The sequence below is a fragment of the Tetrao urogallus genome, assembly GCF_951394365.1.
Source record: "Tetrao urogallus genome assembly, chromosome: 25".
NCBI lineage: Eukaryota > Metazoa > Chordata > Aves > Galliformes > Phasianidae > Tetrao > Tetrao urogallus.
The window spans coordinates 4,444,774-4,457,327 of NC_136838.1; the positions used below are offsets into that span (position 1 = coordinate 4,444,774).

The 12,554-nt window shown below is 43.4% G+C and overlaps 1 protein-coding gene across 1 annotated transcript in view; it reads right to left on the bottom strand.

Moving 5' to 3' along the window:
• Positions 1-1,009: 1,009 nt before the first annotated feature.
• The window catches only part of ARHGEF18 (Rho/Rac guanine nucleotide exchange factor 18), a gene marked incomplete at both ends in the record, with an annotated part of 37,016 nt that continues 25,471 nt past the window's right edge, over positions 1,010-12,554 (bottom strand). Inside the window, 15 exons of the mRNA XM_079546692.1 lie at positions 1,010-1,170; positions 1,257-1,379; positions 3,057-3,384; positions 4,026-4,493; positions 5,033-5,080; positions 5,731-5,787; positions 6,104-6,225; positions 6,712-6,846; positions 7,452-7,640; positions 7,941-8,032; positions 8,413-8,591; positions 9,484-9,560; positions 10,266-10,514; positions 10,910-11,027; positions 12,175-12,300. Coding sequence (XP_079402818.1) covers positions 1,010-1,170; positions 1,257-1,379; positions 3,057-3,384; positions 4,026-4,493; positions 5,033-5,080; positions 5,731-5,787; positions 6,104-6,225; positions 6,712-6,846; positions 7,452-7,640; positions 7,941-8,032; positions 8,413-8,591; positions 9,484-9,560; positions 10,266-10,514; positions 10,910-11,027; positions 12,175-12,300 — 2,472 coding nt within the window. The remainder of the gene's footprint in view (positions 1,171-1,256; positions 1,380-3,056; positions 3,385-4,025; positions 4,494-5,032; positions 5,081-5,730; positions 5,788-6,103; positions 6,226-6,711; positions 6,847-7,451; positions 7,641-7,940; positions 8,033-8,412; positions 8,592-9,483; positions 9,561-10,265; positions 10,515-10,909; positions 11,028-12,174; positions 12,301-12,554) is intronic.

Sequence of the window (12,554 nt, forward strand, 5' to 3'; positions counted from 1 at the left end):
TTATATTCCCTTCATTTCTTAAACTGCTGCAGAGAAATCTCTGCAGTAACAGCAGCTTTGTTATCTTATGGTATTTGGAGTAAAGTCCAAGGAATTCAGCAGACAAACAAAAGATGCAGAAGACTTGGGGTGAAACAAAACAGTTACTGCGTTCAAACACTTCTTACACACCTTCCAGCAAGGAACATCTCTGCAGTTCCTTCTGAACCAATTCATAGTTCTGCTGTATCTGTACTGCCCCCACTGACACGGAGAGCTGCCTGATGTCCTGGCACAGGCTGACGGCCCAACATTTGCATTTAGTCCAACTCTTCCTTCCGCTCTGCTCTCACACGTCCAGCTCTTCTCATCCACAAGCAGGTGGAGCTCTTGAACCTTGAAGGCTGTTCAGAAGCTTACCTTGCCTTTCCTACCACTGAGCGTGCAACTCCACTGGGGCAAGTAAAGAAACAGATGCCAGCCTGGCCCCTGTGAGTTGGTATCACAACGTTCGTCACATGTGGCTCCACAGAGACTGCTTTGCTACTCAGCTACTTAACAGAGAGTTGGCTTAACCCACGAGAGCAACCTTGCACCTGGGAATATGGATTTTAAAAAATCTCAGCCATTTGGAGGCTTACAATTAAAATCTTTACATACAGATCTGAAAGATTCAACATCAACTACAACAATTTACAAGATGGTGCTCACAAAGAGTGTAAATACACCGAAGAGAGCAAATTGCAGTAAATGGCAGCATCTTACCATGCTCTGAACTTACATACCCATGCCACGCATCAACACGTTTCCATGGTCTGAGAATTTAAAAGCAAATCATTACCATTGTGCCCTCATTCTGAGCTGCTGGCAAAGAAGCCAGCAAAGCAAAACTACAATGCTGGGCTGGTCCTTGCAAGTATTAATGAGGCAGGAATAAAAAGACACCCATGTCGAGTCTCTGTCACATTGAACACCGGAGCCTGAGTTCTTGAAACAGTACGTGAGAAGAGTAATCTTTAAATGGAAACAGTTAGAAAAAAATTACATCTTCTTTGCTGGTATCATCTTGCATGTTTAAAAGAGTTGGCTGTGAGGTCACCAGGGTCTGAGCGTGAGCGGTACTGGGTTTGAATAGGTTTGGGGAGGCAGAAGAAAGTGCTTCTGGCTGACCATCTGCAGAGCCGTGTATTTCTGCAGGGGAAGAGAGAAAAGGAAGACAGATTGCTGGCACTGCACAGAGCGCCTGGCACATCTCATGCACGAGGGCCAAGAAATACCTGTCTGGAACGCAGTGCTCTGGCTGCTCGTGAGGACTGGGCTTGCTGATCGCCTGCCCCTGAGGACAGCCTCCTCTCTGCTGACGAGCCTGGGGGGAATCAGCTGCTTCTGGTCCACAGATGCTGCAGAAAATATTTCACAAATCAGTGCTGCAGTGCTTGACTGATTTCCCTTCTTCAAGCTGAGACCCACACTGCAGACAGCCTCTGCATATCCAAGGAAGCTGCTACACCAAAAAGAGCTGTTGCTTCTACTACAAGATACTTAAGTTTTCTTTTCAGCTGTTTAAACCATGAGTGCTTCTCCTCCCCTCTCCCCTGAGGATTCCAGTTCAGTCACTACCAGCCTGACATCCAGACTTAACATCCAGTACCACAAAGTCTTGTGGAGGGAAAATGAAGATCTGTCCCCAGCACTCAATTAGCGATGGAAATTTCCTACTTTTAGTGCACAGAACTGTGATGAACTTTTGTCTCTGCTCTTCATCTGTCTTTGAATTGCTCAGCAGCAGAGTGCACTGATTGTGGTGTTACAGCCTGTCCATTTCTTAGTTTCTACAACGAAAGCAACTCATGAAATGGTTACTCTGGACCCACACAGCTCTCAGCACAAATTCCTTATGGCAATGGAAACCAAATTTGATACTCGGTATCTTGCCTCTGGTACAGAAAGTCCTGTTCTGTTTTATTCTAAGATCTACATGTGGGCATAACAAGCATGCAACCCACCAATGCTCTTGAGAGAGCAGAGAGCACTGCATCTGCATTTTAGGCCTTTCATGAACTTAATGGTGTTCACCCAAAAATGGTCTTTCCACACCACAGACCATTAAGAGAGAGCTATTAAAGATTAAGCTGGAGAGATGCACTATTAGAGCTCTATTTTCCCATTTGTCAGTATTTGGTATTCGTGATAATTGAAGCCTGATGTCCTCTTACACGTGAAAAGAGGAGTTCATAATCATATTAAACTTCAGGTGCAGGGACAGATGCTTCTGCTACATGCAACAGAATCCCACTCCCTGGCCAGGTCTGGCTCTGAATCTGTTACAGCAGCACAGGCCCCAGTGATGTGTAAACTTGCCAGCTTGGAATCCTATATAAAGCTGAAGAGATAATTCTGTAACTTAAAATTACAGGCCATTCTTCCAGGCTGGCAGTAAGGCTATCTTAAGTGGTAGAGAAAAAGTGGTTTTTATGGTGTGTGCCACTGGCAAAGATCACTGCTTCAGTACCTAGTGCTTAGCTGTAGAAATTACACCACGACAGGGTAACTGTGTTTTCACTTGCTTCTATTTCTGACAGCAGCAGCTCCTTTCAACACTGCAACACCTACAGCACTTCAGTTCTGGCCTGGAAATCTGTATTTAATGATGGCTGGTGCTCAGAAAGGCACTAAGTTTAATGTCATCACAGCCCTGAACAGATACTGAGAAGAGGTTAGGACAGCCTCAAAATGTTTCTCTCATGCAGAACAAGCAGCACACTCGCTGTTTTCCTTTACCACTAGAATCAGGCAAGGTTTTATATCCAGTTTCACAAACGCTCACCATAATTCTGCCCTGCTGGCCCACAGCACTATTTCCAACACGAACTTCGGGGGCTAAATTTCCACTTCAAACACTACACGCACTTCACCCTTAAGAATTTTAAGAGCCCACCCACTGCAGGTAGCACGCTACCAATCTGCAGCACATTAATTTCTGAGATCCACACAGGCAGCCAGAGGTCTAAGCTACAGCACCCTGAATCCCCACGATGCCATAAGAAGAGGCCAGAAACGCATTTGAAGGCACTTACCCGAGCTGTCCGTCCTATGAGACGCTTTGCTCTTCCCACTTTTCTCTTTGCTTCCTTTCGTAAAAGCGGCGAGCTTGGTGGGGATCTGCTGCTGCACTGCGGCGGGTTTCTGGATCTGGTTGGTGGCGCTCAGCAGGTGGATGGGCACCTCGTTCTTCAGAGCCAGGGCTGGGCGGCCCTCCAGGGCGGTGCTGTCCCTGCGGAGCAGCTCTGAGCGCTCCAAGTAATCCATGCCACAGACACTCACACGCGCAGAGGCTTTCAGGACCGGCGGAGATGGTTCTCCTCCTTCTCCGTTGAAGCTAACAGCGTGACTTTGCATCGGGTTCTACACAAGGGGAAAAAAAAGCATTCTGAGTCAAACTAGAGGAGAAGCCACCTTCTGTGCTGCAAACACAAAGCACTTCTTCGAGGAAAAAATGCAGTGTGCTGAGCTCAAAGCATGCTGGCAAACCAAGGATAACAGACAGAGCTTCAGCAACTGCAGACTGCTGGATATTGCAACTAACAATGGGAAAGAAGAGCAGGCTGCACGCGGTGATTACAGAAAGGACAGAAAAAGTGACTTTCAGGCAGTAACAAGTGAGTCAATTCAACTGGACCCCCAAAATCATGTTTTGAAACATAAAAGATGTTTTCAGAAATCAACAGAACACAACACTATCAATGCAGTGCACCTCCTGCAATAGGCCTGAAATTGGTCAGTTCCTGTATTAAAAAAATGCTAGTTTAGATTTTTCAGTTTTTAAAGATACCCTCATTACCAAAGGTCTGGGCAGAATTTCAGACACTGGGGTACTGCCAAGCTGTAATCTGTGACCATAAGCAGAACCAGCTATTTCAGGTGATGGCACAAATAGCCCCATCAAACAAAACACAAGTGTGTTAATGCTGCAAGAAGGGCAACCTTCACTCAGAAGCATGCAGGTTAACAAAACTGGAACTCCAATAAGAACCCGAATTCCTTACTTGTCCCAGTTCTGGGGAGAAGCTGCCCGACACGGTGTTCTGCTTCTTCAGCTTCCTTAGCTGGTCTAGACGCTCTCTCTCTTTCTCAACTGCTCTCTGAGCCTCCCGCAGCCTCTCCAGGTCATGCTGATAGGCCTCACGTTGCCTCTCCAGCTCTTCCCTATCCTGAATCAACTTCTCTTTCAGTTGCCGCGTCTCCTCCTCACGCCTCTGCAGATGGGCTTCCGACATTTCCAGCTCCCTCTGTTGCTGGCTCCTCTCCCGCTCCCAGCGCTGCTGCTCCAGCTTCAGCTGGCTCTGAAGTCTTTGGACACTCATCAGTTCTTCCCTCTGTTTCTCAAAGTTCCGCTGTTTCTCCTGCTCCAGCAGCAGGTTGCCACGTGTGGACTGCAGCCGGTACTGCTTCTCCCTGTCCACCATCGTGGCTCGCTGCAGCTCAATGTAGCTGTCCTGTTGAGATATCACTGCCTGGGGGAACAAGGCAACTACAATAAGGCACATTGGCTCAGAGAAACAAAACCAAACTCTGACATACAGCTAAGAAAAGACAGAAGCATCTCCCATATGGGGTCAGTAGCTTTGTCTTCAAGAACAGATCTAACCTCCCAGCTTGCACAGCACATCACTACTGACACAATGCTAAAGAAGCGCGTGCAAGTTGTGCTCACATGTCAGAATTAGCATCTCCTGCACCTAGAATTGTTACTCTGAATTTGATAGGATCACTCAAGTTACTGATTACAAAGTTACAGTAAAAACAAAAGATATGTACACAACTGTGTATCAACAACAACTTTAAATGAGCACAGAGAGCAGAGGCTCCAACTAGCCGAGGAACTGCACGTAAGGGAGCAGAGAAAAGGATTCGGTCAATGGGTTGTCAGGATTGAGCCAATGGTTCAACACTTCTTTCAATAGCAGACACCACATTTTTGTCCTTGAGCCCCAGATGCTGAGTTCTGCAGTTAATACCTAACAAACCTCTTGGATATAAAGCAGTTGATTACCTGAAGACTGAAGAGCAACTGCAGCAGCGTTTGTATCCTTTGCACAAGCTGAAAAAGAGGGGAGGCAAGTGTGATAAAAAACATTAGGCACCATAACACAGTTCTGTTCTAATGCAGGGGCAGATTTTATTTTTCATGTCACCTATTAAAATAATGAACACAATCAATAATATCTGTATAAAACCACACAGTGGAACCATGGCTGTGAGCAAATTCTGACAAATGAGCAACCAGTAAAGCCATGTGCAAGCACCACAAATCCCAGATCTGTGCACAGACTAACATATTAAGTCAATACTCGAAAGAAATCTCACTGGGATTCAAGGAAGCAATCCTCATTATCAGTTTTCCTCACATGAGCCACTAATGACCACTTCCTCCAGCACTGAATCATTACACAAGTACAGCACTCACTGCAGATTAAGAGACAAGTGTTGTCAATGAGCTGAGGACATCAATCTCTCCAAAGATCAAGAAAAGCAGCTAGCCAGCTCTCTGAAATGCATGTTTAAATACCCAGAACCGTCTTTGTTTTCTACTGGGACTCTCCTGAGTCACCCACAGGACATACAGAGTCATAAGGAAAAGGCTGTTAGTGAGCTCGTGGTTCTGCAGACATTGGAAATATTGGTTTGTTTTGCATTGTATTACTGTGTGGCTATTTCCCATCAGAGTTCTTAACAGCAAAAGGAACGTACCTGAGACTCTACGGTGGGCTGAACACCACTGCTGTCATCCTGCCTCGTTGCATTGCTCTGGAAAAAGACAAAAAGAACAATCTGTGCTTTCTGGGCACTGGTGGTGCTGCCAGGACATATTGAAAGGGTTCACCTCACAAGGGAGCCCTGTTTATAGCTGGAGCAGTGATTGCTCCCATATGCTGATGGATACCAAGAGTACTTGAATCACAGGCCATAAGCAGATACACGGTCATTACAATTAGCATTAAAGATACTGCATCCAGTGAACAAACACATAACAACTATGATGCCTCTCAAGTAGGAAGTTATTAAGCACTGTTACAGCAACAAACCAGGAAACGCATTCACTGCACACACAAACCCAACACACAGTTTGAGATCCTTCTTCTGCATCGAATGGGAGCTCTGGGAGCTGCACATCTGAGCTGATGGCAGGGCCTCTGCAGTCCCACTGCCTCTGGTCACCACCACTGTTCCTCTCCAGACTGTTATCTGAAAGAAGAGCAGTATGTGAGCGGCCCACCAGGGCAGAGCCTGTGGACACCCACTGCATAACACAACAATGAAAAAAATTCAACATTCAGCAAGCAGCTGAACTCAAGTCTCCTAGGTTTTTATGTCAGGCTTGTTTTTCCAACAAAATTGCAGTTCTATGTGGAGCTGTTACCTTAACCTGCACGTCCTAGTTACTGCACCTTTAACGTCACACCAACAGCCCTACTCTGCTCTCTAGTGTTGATACAGGGAGCAAAACAGAACATGCTGATACAGCATGCTAGGAATTTATTCTGATTGTCTTCTCAGAGCCTCCAGTTCCCTTAAGAACTACATATTAAATGGGGCTCTGATGCAAGACATATTATCTCGTAGTCACTACAGAGAAGATAGTGAAGAGCTAAGCAGCTTACATAAGTGCTAGACTTCTAAAAGAGCATAGCAGCAAACAGGCACAGGTTCCCCACAGCTCCTCTTTCTTACTTTTATTTGAAATGGAGGCACTCTCATATCCCCCAAAGGTCTCTGCTCTCCTGGGGAGCCCCACTGCACAGCCCTCTTCAGACTGACAGGATCCATTTCCTAAGTGAGTGAAGATAAGGTTCTGGAGATTTTCAGCTAGGAAGGAAGAGAATGTCATTTAAACAGCTGTATCCAACAGTGAGAAACTCATCATGCTAACAACTTAGATACGCATATAATTTCAACCTCTCTGTACATTAAAAGATGGGGCAGTTTCAGAGATTTCCTCATTTTCTGTGACATGTCCTTTATGACAGGCTCTTCATATTGCAAATGAAGCTGACCTCTTCCTTGAGCTCAGATTATCAAGCCTTGAATGTTTTTTTTTTGTCAAACTAAAAATGATGTGTGTCTAATTATGCTATTTTCAGACAGGTTATTTTAAGCTAGAACACTTGTGATTACATTTCAGAGTTGGGTTATTATTAGGTCGCCTTGTGATCCATCTGAATAGATTCGTTTGAAGATTCCACAGGTTGATCATTAAAAAGGAAAACACAATTAAGAAATAAAAAACCCACAAAGCTGAGGTCCTCCACCTAAAAACACAGCTGCATTCTGCCTGTCCTGCAGGCTGTTTTTGAGTCTGAACTGCATTACACAGAATTATTAGAAGACCGTTTTTGTGACTTGTACTTGGGTCCTACCTGCTTATCCCAACACCTGCACTGCAGTGAACACAGTTTCCCTGCTGCACTTACCTTCTACCACTGCAGACTTCAGAAGTGCCTCTCCTTGCAGACTTTCTGGGATATCCCCCAGAAGTAGCAGCCTAGATTGGGATCCTTGGGAATGGTCTTCAAATCCATACAGTTCAGACATTTCTTGATAAATTTGTTGTTTCTCAGTTAGACTTTGCACAATCAGGTCATCTTTTATGTTCAAACGTTCTAATGGAAGAAACAAACTCAGTTTTCCCTTCCAAATTGCTGTTAGGAGTACAACATTCAGCTTGGAAGCTTATAATTTGTTCCATAGTCAGAGATGCAATCAACAGTCGGGGAAAACAACAACAGAACACCTCACAAAGCACTCAGACATTAATAGTTCTTTTCTTAAACTATTTCTATGCAACCCTGCAATACCTGAAAAAATTTCAGGAGAAACTTGGTCACACTTAATAACAAGATAGCCATAAATCACAAAGGATGCTGAGAAGCTGTCCGTGGAATAGATATCGAAGTCATTACCTTGGAATTCTCTTAATTTCGCTGCTCTTGCTTCAGCCAGTCTCCTTTCTGCTTCAGGTTCACAAAATGATCCTCCTTCTTCATCAGGACAGCTGTAAGAAGTGAGAGACAAATTTGTTTCATTTACACATTAGGTAATTTAAAATCATCTCAGCATTCGGCCTGAAGCTTCTGCCGAGGGTGTCGTTTTATCTTGTGTATCAATATTTTTCTCTCATCCCTTTTGACATCAGTGAACCAAGTTTAAAAAAAAAAAAAAAAAAGCAAAATGAAGTCTTAAGCTATTTGTTCCAGCATCTTTTCGAGCAGCTTCTGTCCAGTAAACGTGCACCAAGCAGCTGCTTCAGTCTTACAAAGGAAGTTTACAAACAGCTGAGAGTATTTTTTAATGATAAACTGACACATCCGAGCCCTGGGAAGGGAAGGCTGATGAGTGGCAGATGAAGCCTTCCAGCCTGCAGTCATTATTTACCTTTCTACAGCTCTGCGGATGTGAGCCATCCAGGAATTCCTCTCTTCTTTTGAGCCTGTGTGAATTTCATACATCTCCGGTCCTTCTAGGGAAGCACTAATTAAGAACATCGCCTTTTCCTCATTAGCTACCTCTCTTACAATCAGCTTTTGCAGTGAGATAACTGGTGGCTTAGAATCCTATAAAAGAGAATATTTTTTATTGCACTGTATTATACACATTTCTTAGAGTTTGTGCTTCTAACTGCCCTCCATCTTCTCACTGCACAGGGCTACACAGCCACCACGACACAGCAACGCAGTAATTTTCTTTCTGCTATGGTGGCACTTCTGACACTTGCCACTCTTCACTCACTAACTGTAAATCAAAACATACAACACAGACTGCACACTTCAAAAATAAGAGTTCTTGCTACTTGACTGAAAATTAAAGCAAAGCTCCAATATTTGTAACCTAGGAAGGTTTTCAGAAGAGAATGCTTCTTTGCAGCTGCTCCACACCATAATCTACAGTGAAATTAAGGAAATGGAGCTGTAAAACCGATCCATCTGCTCCTCTCACTTGCTGCATTTGTCCGTGAAGGAGTGATACCTGGACTGCTTCTATTACAGTCATAACTGAACTGGAAAAGGACAAAGTATACACAATCAACTGCTCTGAGTACACCTGTGGAAATGCCCCAGAAAAGCAAGCAAATCCACTGAGCATTCTGCACTGCTGTAGTAATTACATCAGCATGTAATGCTTTTTCTGTGTTTCCTTCAGGAAAATTCTCTGCCCACAGCAAGTCATTGGCTATTGCACCACACACCTAGCCGAAATGGAACATCATTTTCCCCTTCAAACTGATACACAGAAACACATCTTATCTGCAAGTGCCTTTTAAAGCAGCCTAACAAAGCTCAGTGAAAGGCAAAGTCACAGCACAAAGGAGAAGCACTGAACCACTGGCTTGTTTATCAACTGCATGTGAGGCCAGCATAACAACTAACATTTCTATTTGTATTTTTTCTGTCATTACGCTCATAAATATTCTAAGTAAACACATTAAATAAGATGACCAATACCTACCACTGATACAAACACATATTTTTGGTCCTTTTCTTGTAAGAGCAGCAGCACATCGTTTAGCAGGACTGCCAAAACATCTACAGTAACAAAAGAAAAAAAGACTTCGATTCAAAGAAACCAGCACAGACTCAAAACACTGAAGCTTCCAGGCACAGCCTGCACACACGCAGAGCCAGCAGAATACAAATAGAGCCAATCCAAAGCTTGAAAGCACCCACAGAGGCACACTACATCTGGACTCCAGTGATCATGACTGAACGTATCTCCCTCAATGGCAGACCGTTCTGAATCTGCACATGTTCACAGCACCAGCTTCTCTTGGCTTCACTACACCTGAAGCTTTTCTCGGAACAGCTGAACAATGAAGCTGTTAAAATGTTCACTGATGAACGTGGTTTTGATTTTCTGGATAAACAGACATTCCGCAGAATAAAGGTGTCACAGGTTTGGCAATTTCTCCAAGCATGAGCCAAGAGCTTGCCCAGTACAGTGCCTTTCCACAGGAGACAAGTCGATACGACTCAAAGCTTCGTCATTTACCTGAAGGCCTCCCTCTTGAATTGGAAAGCAGATCAGACAGATAATAAGCAAACAGCATAAGGAATGTATTGTGCACCATTACAGAGATGCTTATTGGACAAGCCAGGAATAGAACAAGATCTATTGCCTCCAACATCCTATTAAACAAGTGGGTTATCGTCATCCTTTATGCTCAATCACTAATAAGCAGTTACAGAACAAAGACAAATCTCGTTGTACTTCTCCCATTCCTGGTCCTTCACCTTTGAGCCGTCCTGACGCAGCCTTCCAGTACAGCATCCCATCCAGCAGAAGCCTCCTCTGTCCCATGTCATCCTTACGGAAGAAAAGCCCATTCTTGCACTTCCCAGATGATTTCAGCTCCATTTTATGCATAATCTCTTTAAGGCGCTGCCCCTTCTCACACTCATTTACTATGGCATCTACATGAGTGATCGTATACTTAATTAAATTAAGGGCATGGTTCAGATCTTCATAATCCTTAGTTCCAACTAAGAGAAAAGAACAGCAATTAGTCCCATTTTCAACCCAGGAATGCAATTATGAATCAATCAAATATTTTAACACGAAGGTTCCTGAGCATTTGACAGTATTTCTCAAGAGCTTGAGTCTATAAATAAGTTAATTCCTTTCGCTCTGCATCTTTAATGAACTGCTAGGCTTAGCTGCTACAATGCTGTGCCCCTGACCTTGAAGCTCAGTGTTGCTTCTGATCCTCTGACGAAGCAAGACTGACGCGAATCTACATCCAGAACTGCATCTCCAGCTAACTAGGAAGTAAGAAAGCTGCTATAAGGCAGAACCAGCCTGTTCCCTTCATCTGAGGAAAGAACACGGGGAATAGAGAGAAAGGATGAGAACTGTCAGGAAAGATCAAGCAAACTACCTTCTGTATTCTGAATAATGCGTTCCACCAGGACCGGGTATTTGGTGATGCGCTGCGTAACCAGAAGGATGCACTCCTGGACACCAAGTCTCCTCACAATGGAACAGTTGCCAATTTTCTAGAAAACAAGACAGATCCTTCTGTCACCCATTTATATTTTGTTTTTAACTCCCTCCCTTTCCGTTTACACATTTACAAAATTAAGTTTAGCACCACAAGATGAGCTCTGTTACAAAAGCAAAACTCCTGATAACATAAAAAAATGCCTTTATTACTAGAAAAAAAAACATTTTCGTTATCATTTTCAACTACTTTTAACTCAATCTGAACTGTTTGCTAACTGAATGCCTTCTGTAATGGACCAGTCCTTAACTACATAGGAAAGCATAATAATTTTAAAACCAAACCCAACCAACAGCCAAATGATATCAATTATGAATTAGTGTTTATTTTACCACTGCACGATCATGAGGACGTTGGTGCACAGAAATGCTTTCCTGCTTAGAAATGGAAGACTAAAGCACCAAAATGCCACCAGCTGGCCTGACTGCAGGAACAAAGCACTGCTGGGGGCTGAATACGGCACCCAGATCTTTCTTTACAACAAAGGCCATTTGTTTTAAAACTCTGCTTACTGGTTTAGCTTCTTTAGAAGAGAAAGCCTTTCTCTTTCAAGGCACCTAGTTAAGAAGAGCTATAACCACAAAATCGTGCTGGAAAGTTCACACAGTATCACTTACTAATGACTGGAACACGAGAACACCACGGGCTGTGCAGTGCCAGCTAAGATTCAGGTTACAGGCTTCCAGTTTGGCTGTGCTTCTTGTGCCTGTCCTATTAATTGTGCATTACTGTACAGCAGATCAACAAACCAAACTGGAGCCAATCTTCTGGTTTTGGAAAGATGATGTAGTGGGCAAAACTAAATTAAGAGTTCCTGTTTTTCCTATGGTATTTTTATCAACAGTATTTATCATCAAGCCAATTTACATAGATGGCCACACAGCACGGCAGTCACGGATGAAGCCATGAATAGAACAAATGCTCTGCTTCCCAGAACTGGGTGCTCAAGAAAAAAATACTGCCCACCCCAAACAGCTCAAAAAATTTAGAATGCAAGCAGCAAACAAGATATCAAACAATGAGAAGATACCTCTTAATACCTGCCCATTCAAAATTAAGATATCTTCAAGTATAAAATAGAACTGAAAGAGTTCAAGCATACTTTGCACAGTAATAATGGGAGGCTTCTGATTGCTGTTTACCTTTATTAAGTTTTGGAACTTCTTGTGGCTTTGGAGCAGGTCCTTATAGTGACTAACAGCTTCATTGTGTCCAGAACAGAACACACCATATTTTTCTTTCATTCTCTCTCCATTTTCACCTGAGAACTAAATGAGAAATAAGTATTAAACACATGAATCATTAACCTACAAGCACCCCAAGACCCACATTTAACATAGTTTTACATTCACTGAATCCTGAAACAGCATTTCAATGTTTCTTATTTCTGTTACAGAAGAAATTGAGAGCTTAAATGAGTATTAACTGACTGCTGTCTTAATGCAAGTTTTTAAGAGGAAGGATTGTAAAAGGTGAAGAACAACAACAAAAATGGCCACAGTACACAAAAAGAAATTGCTGC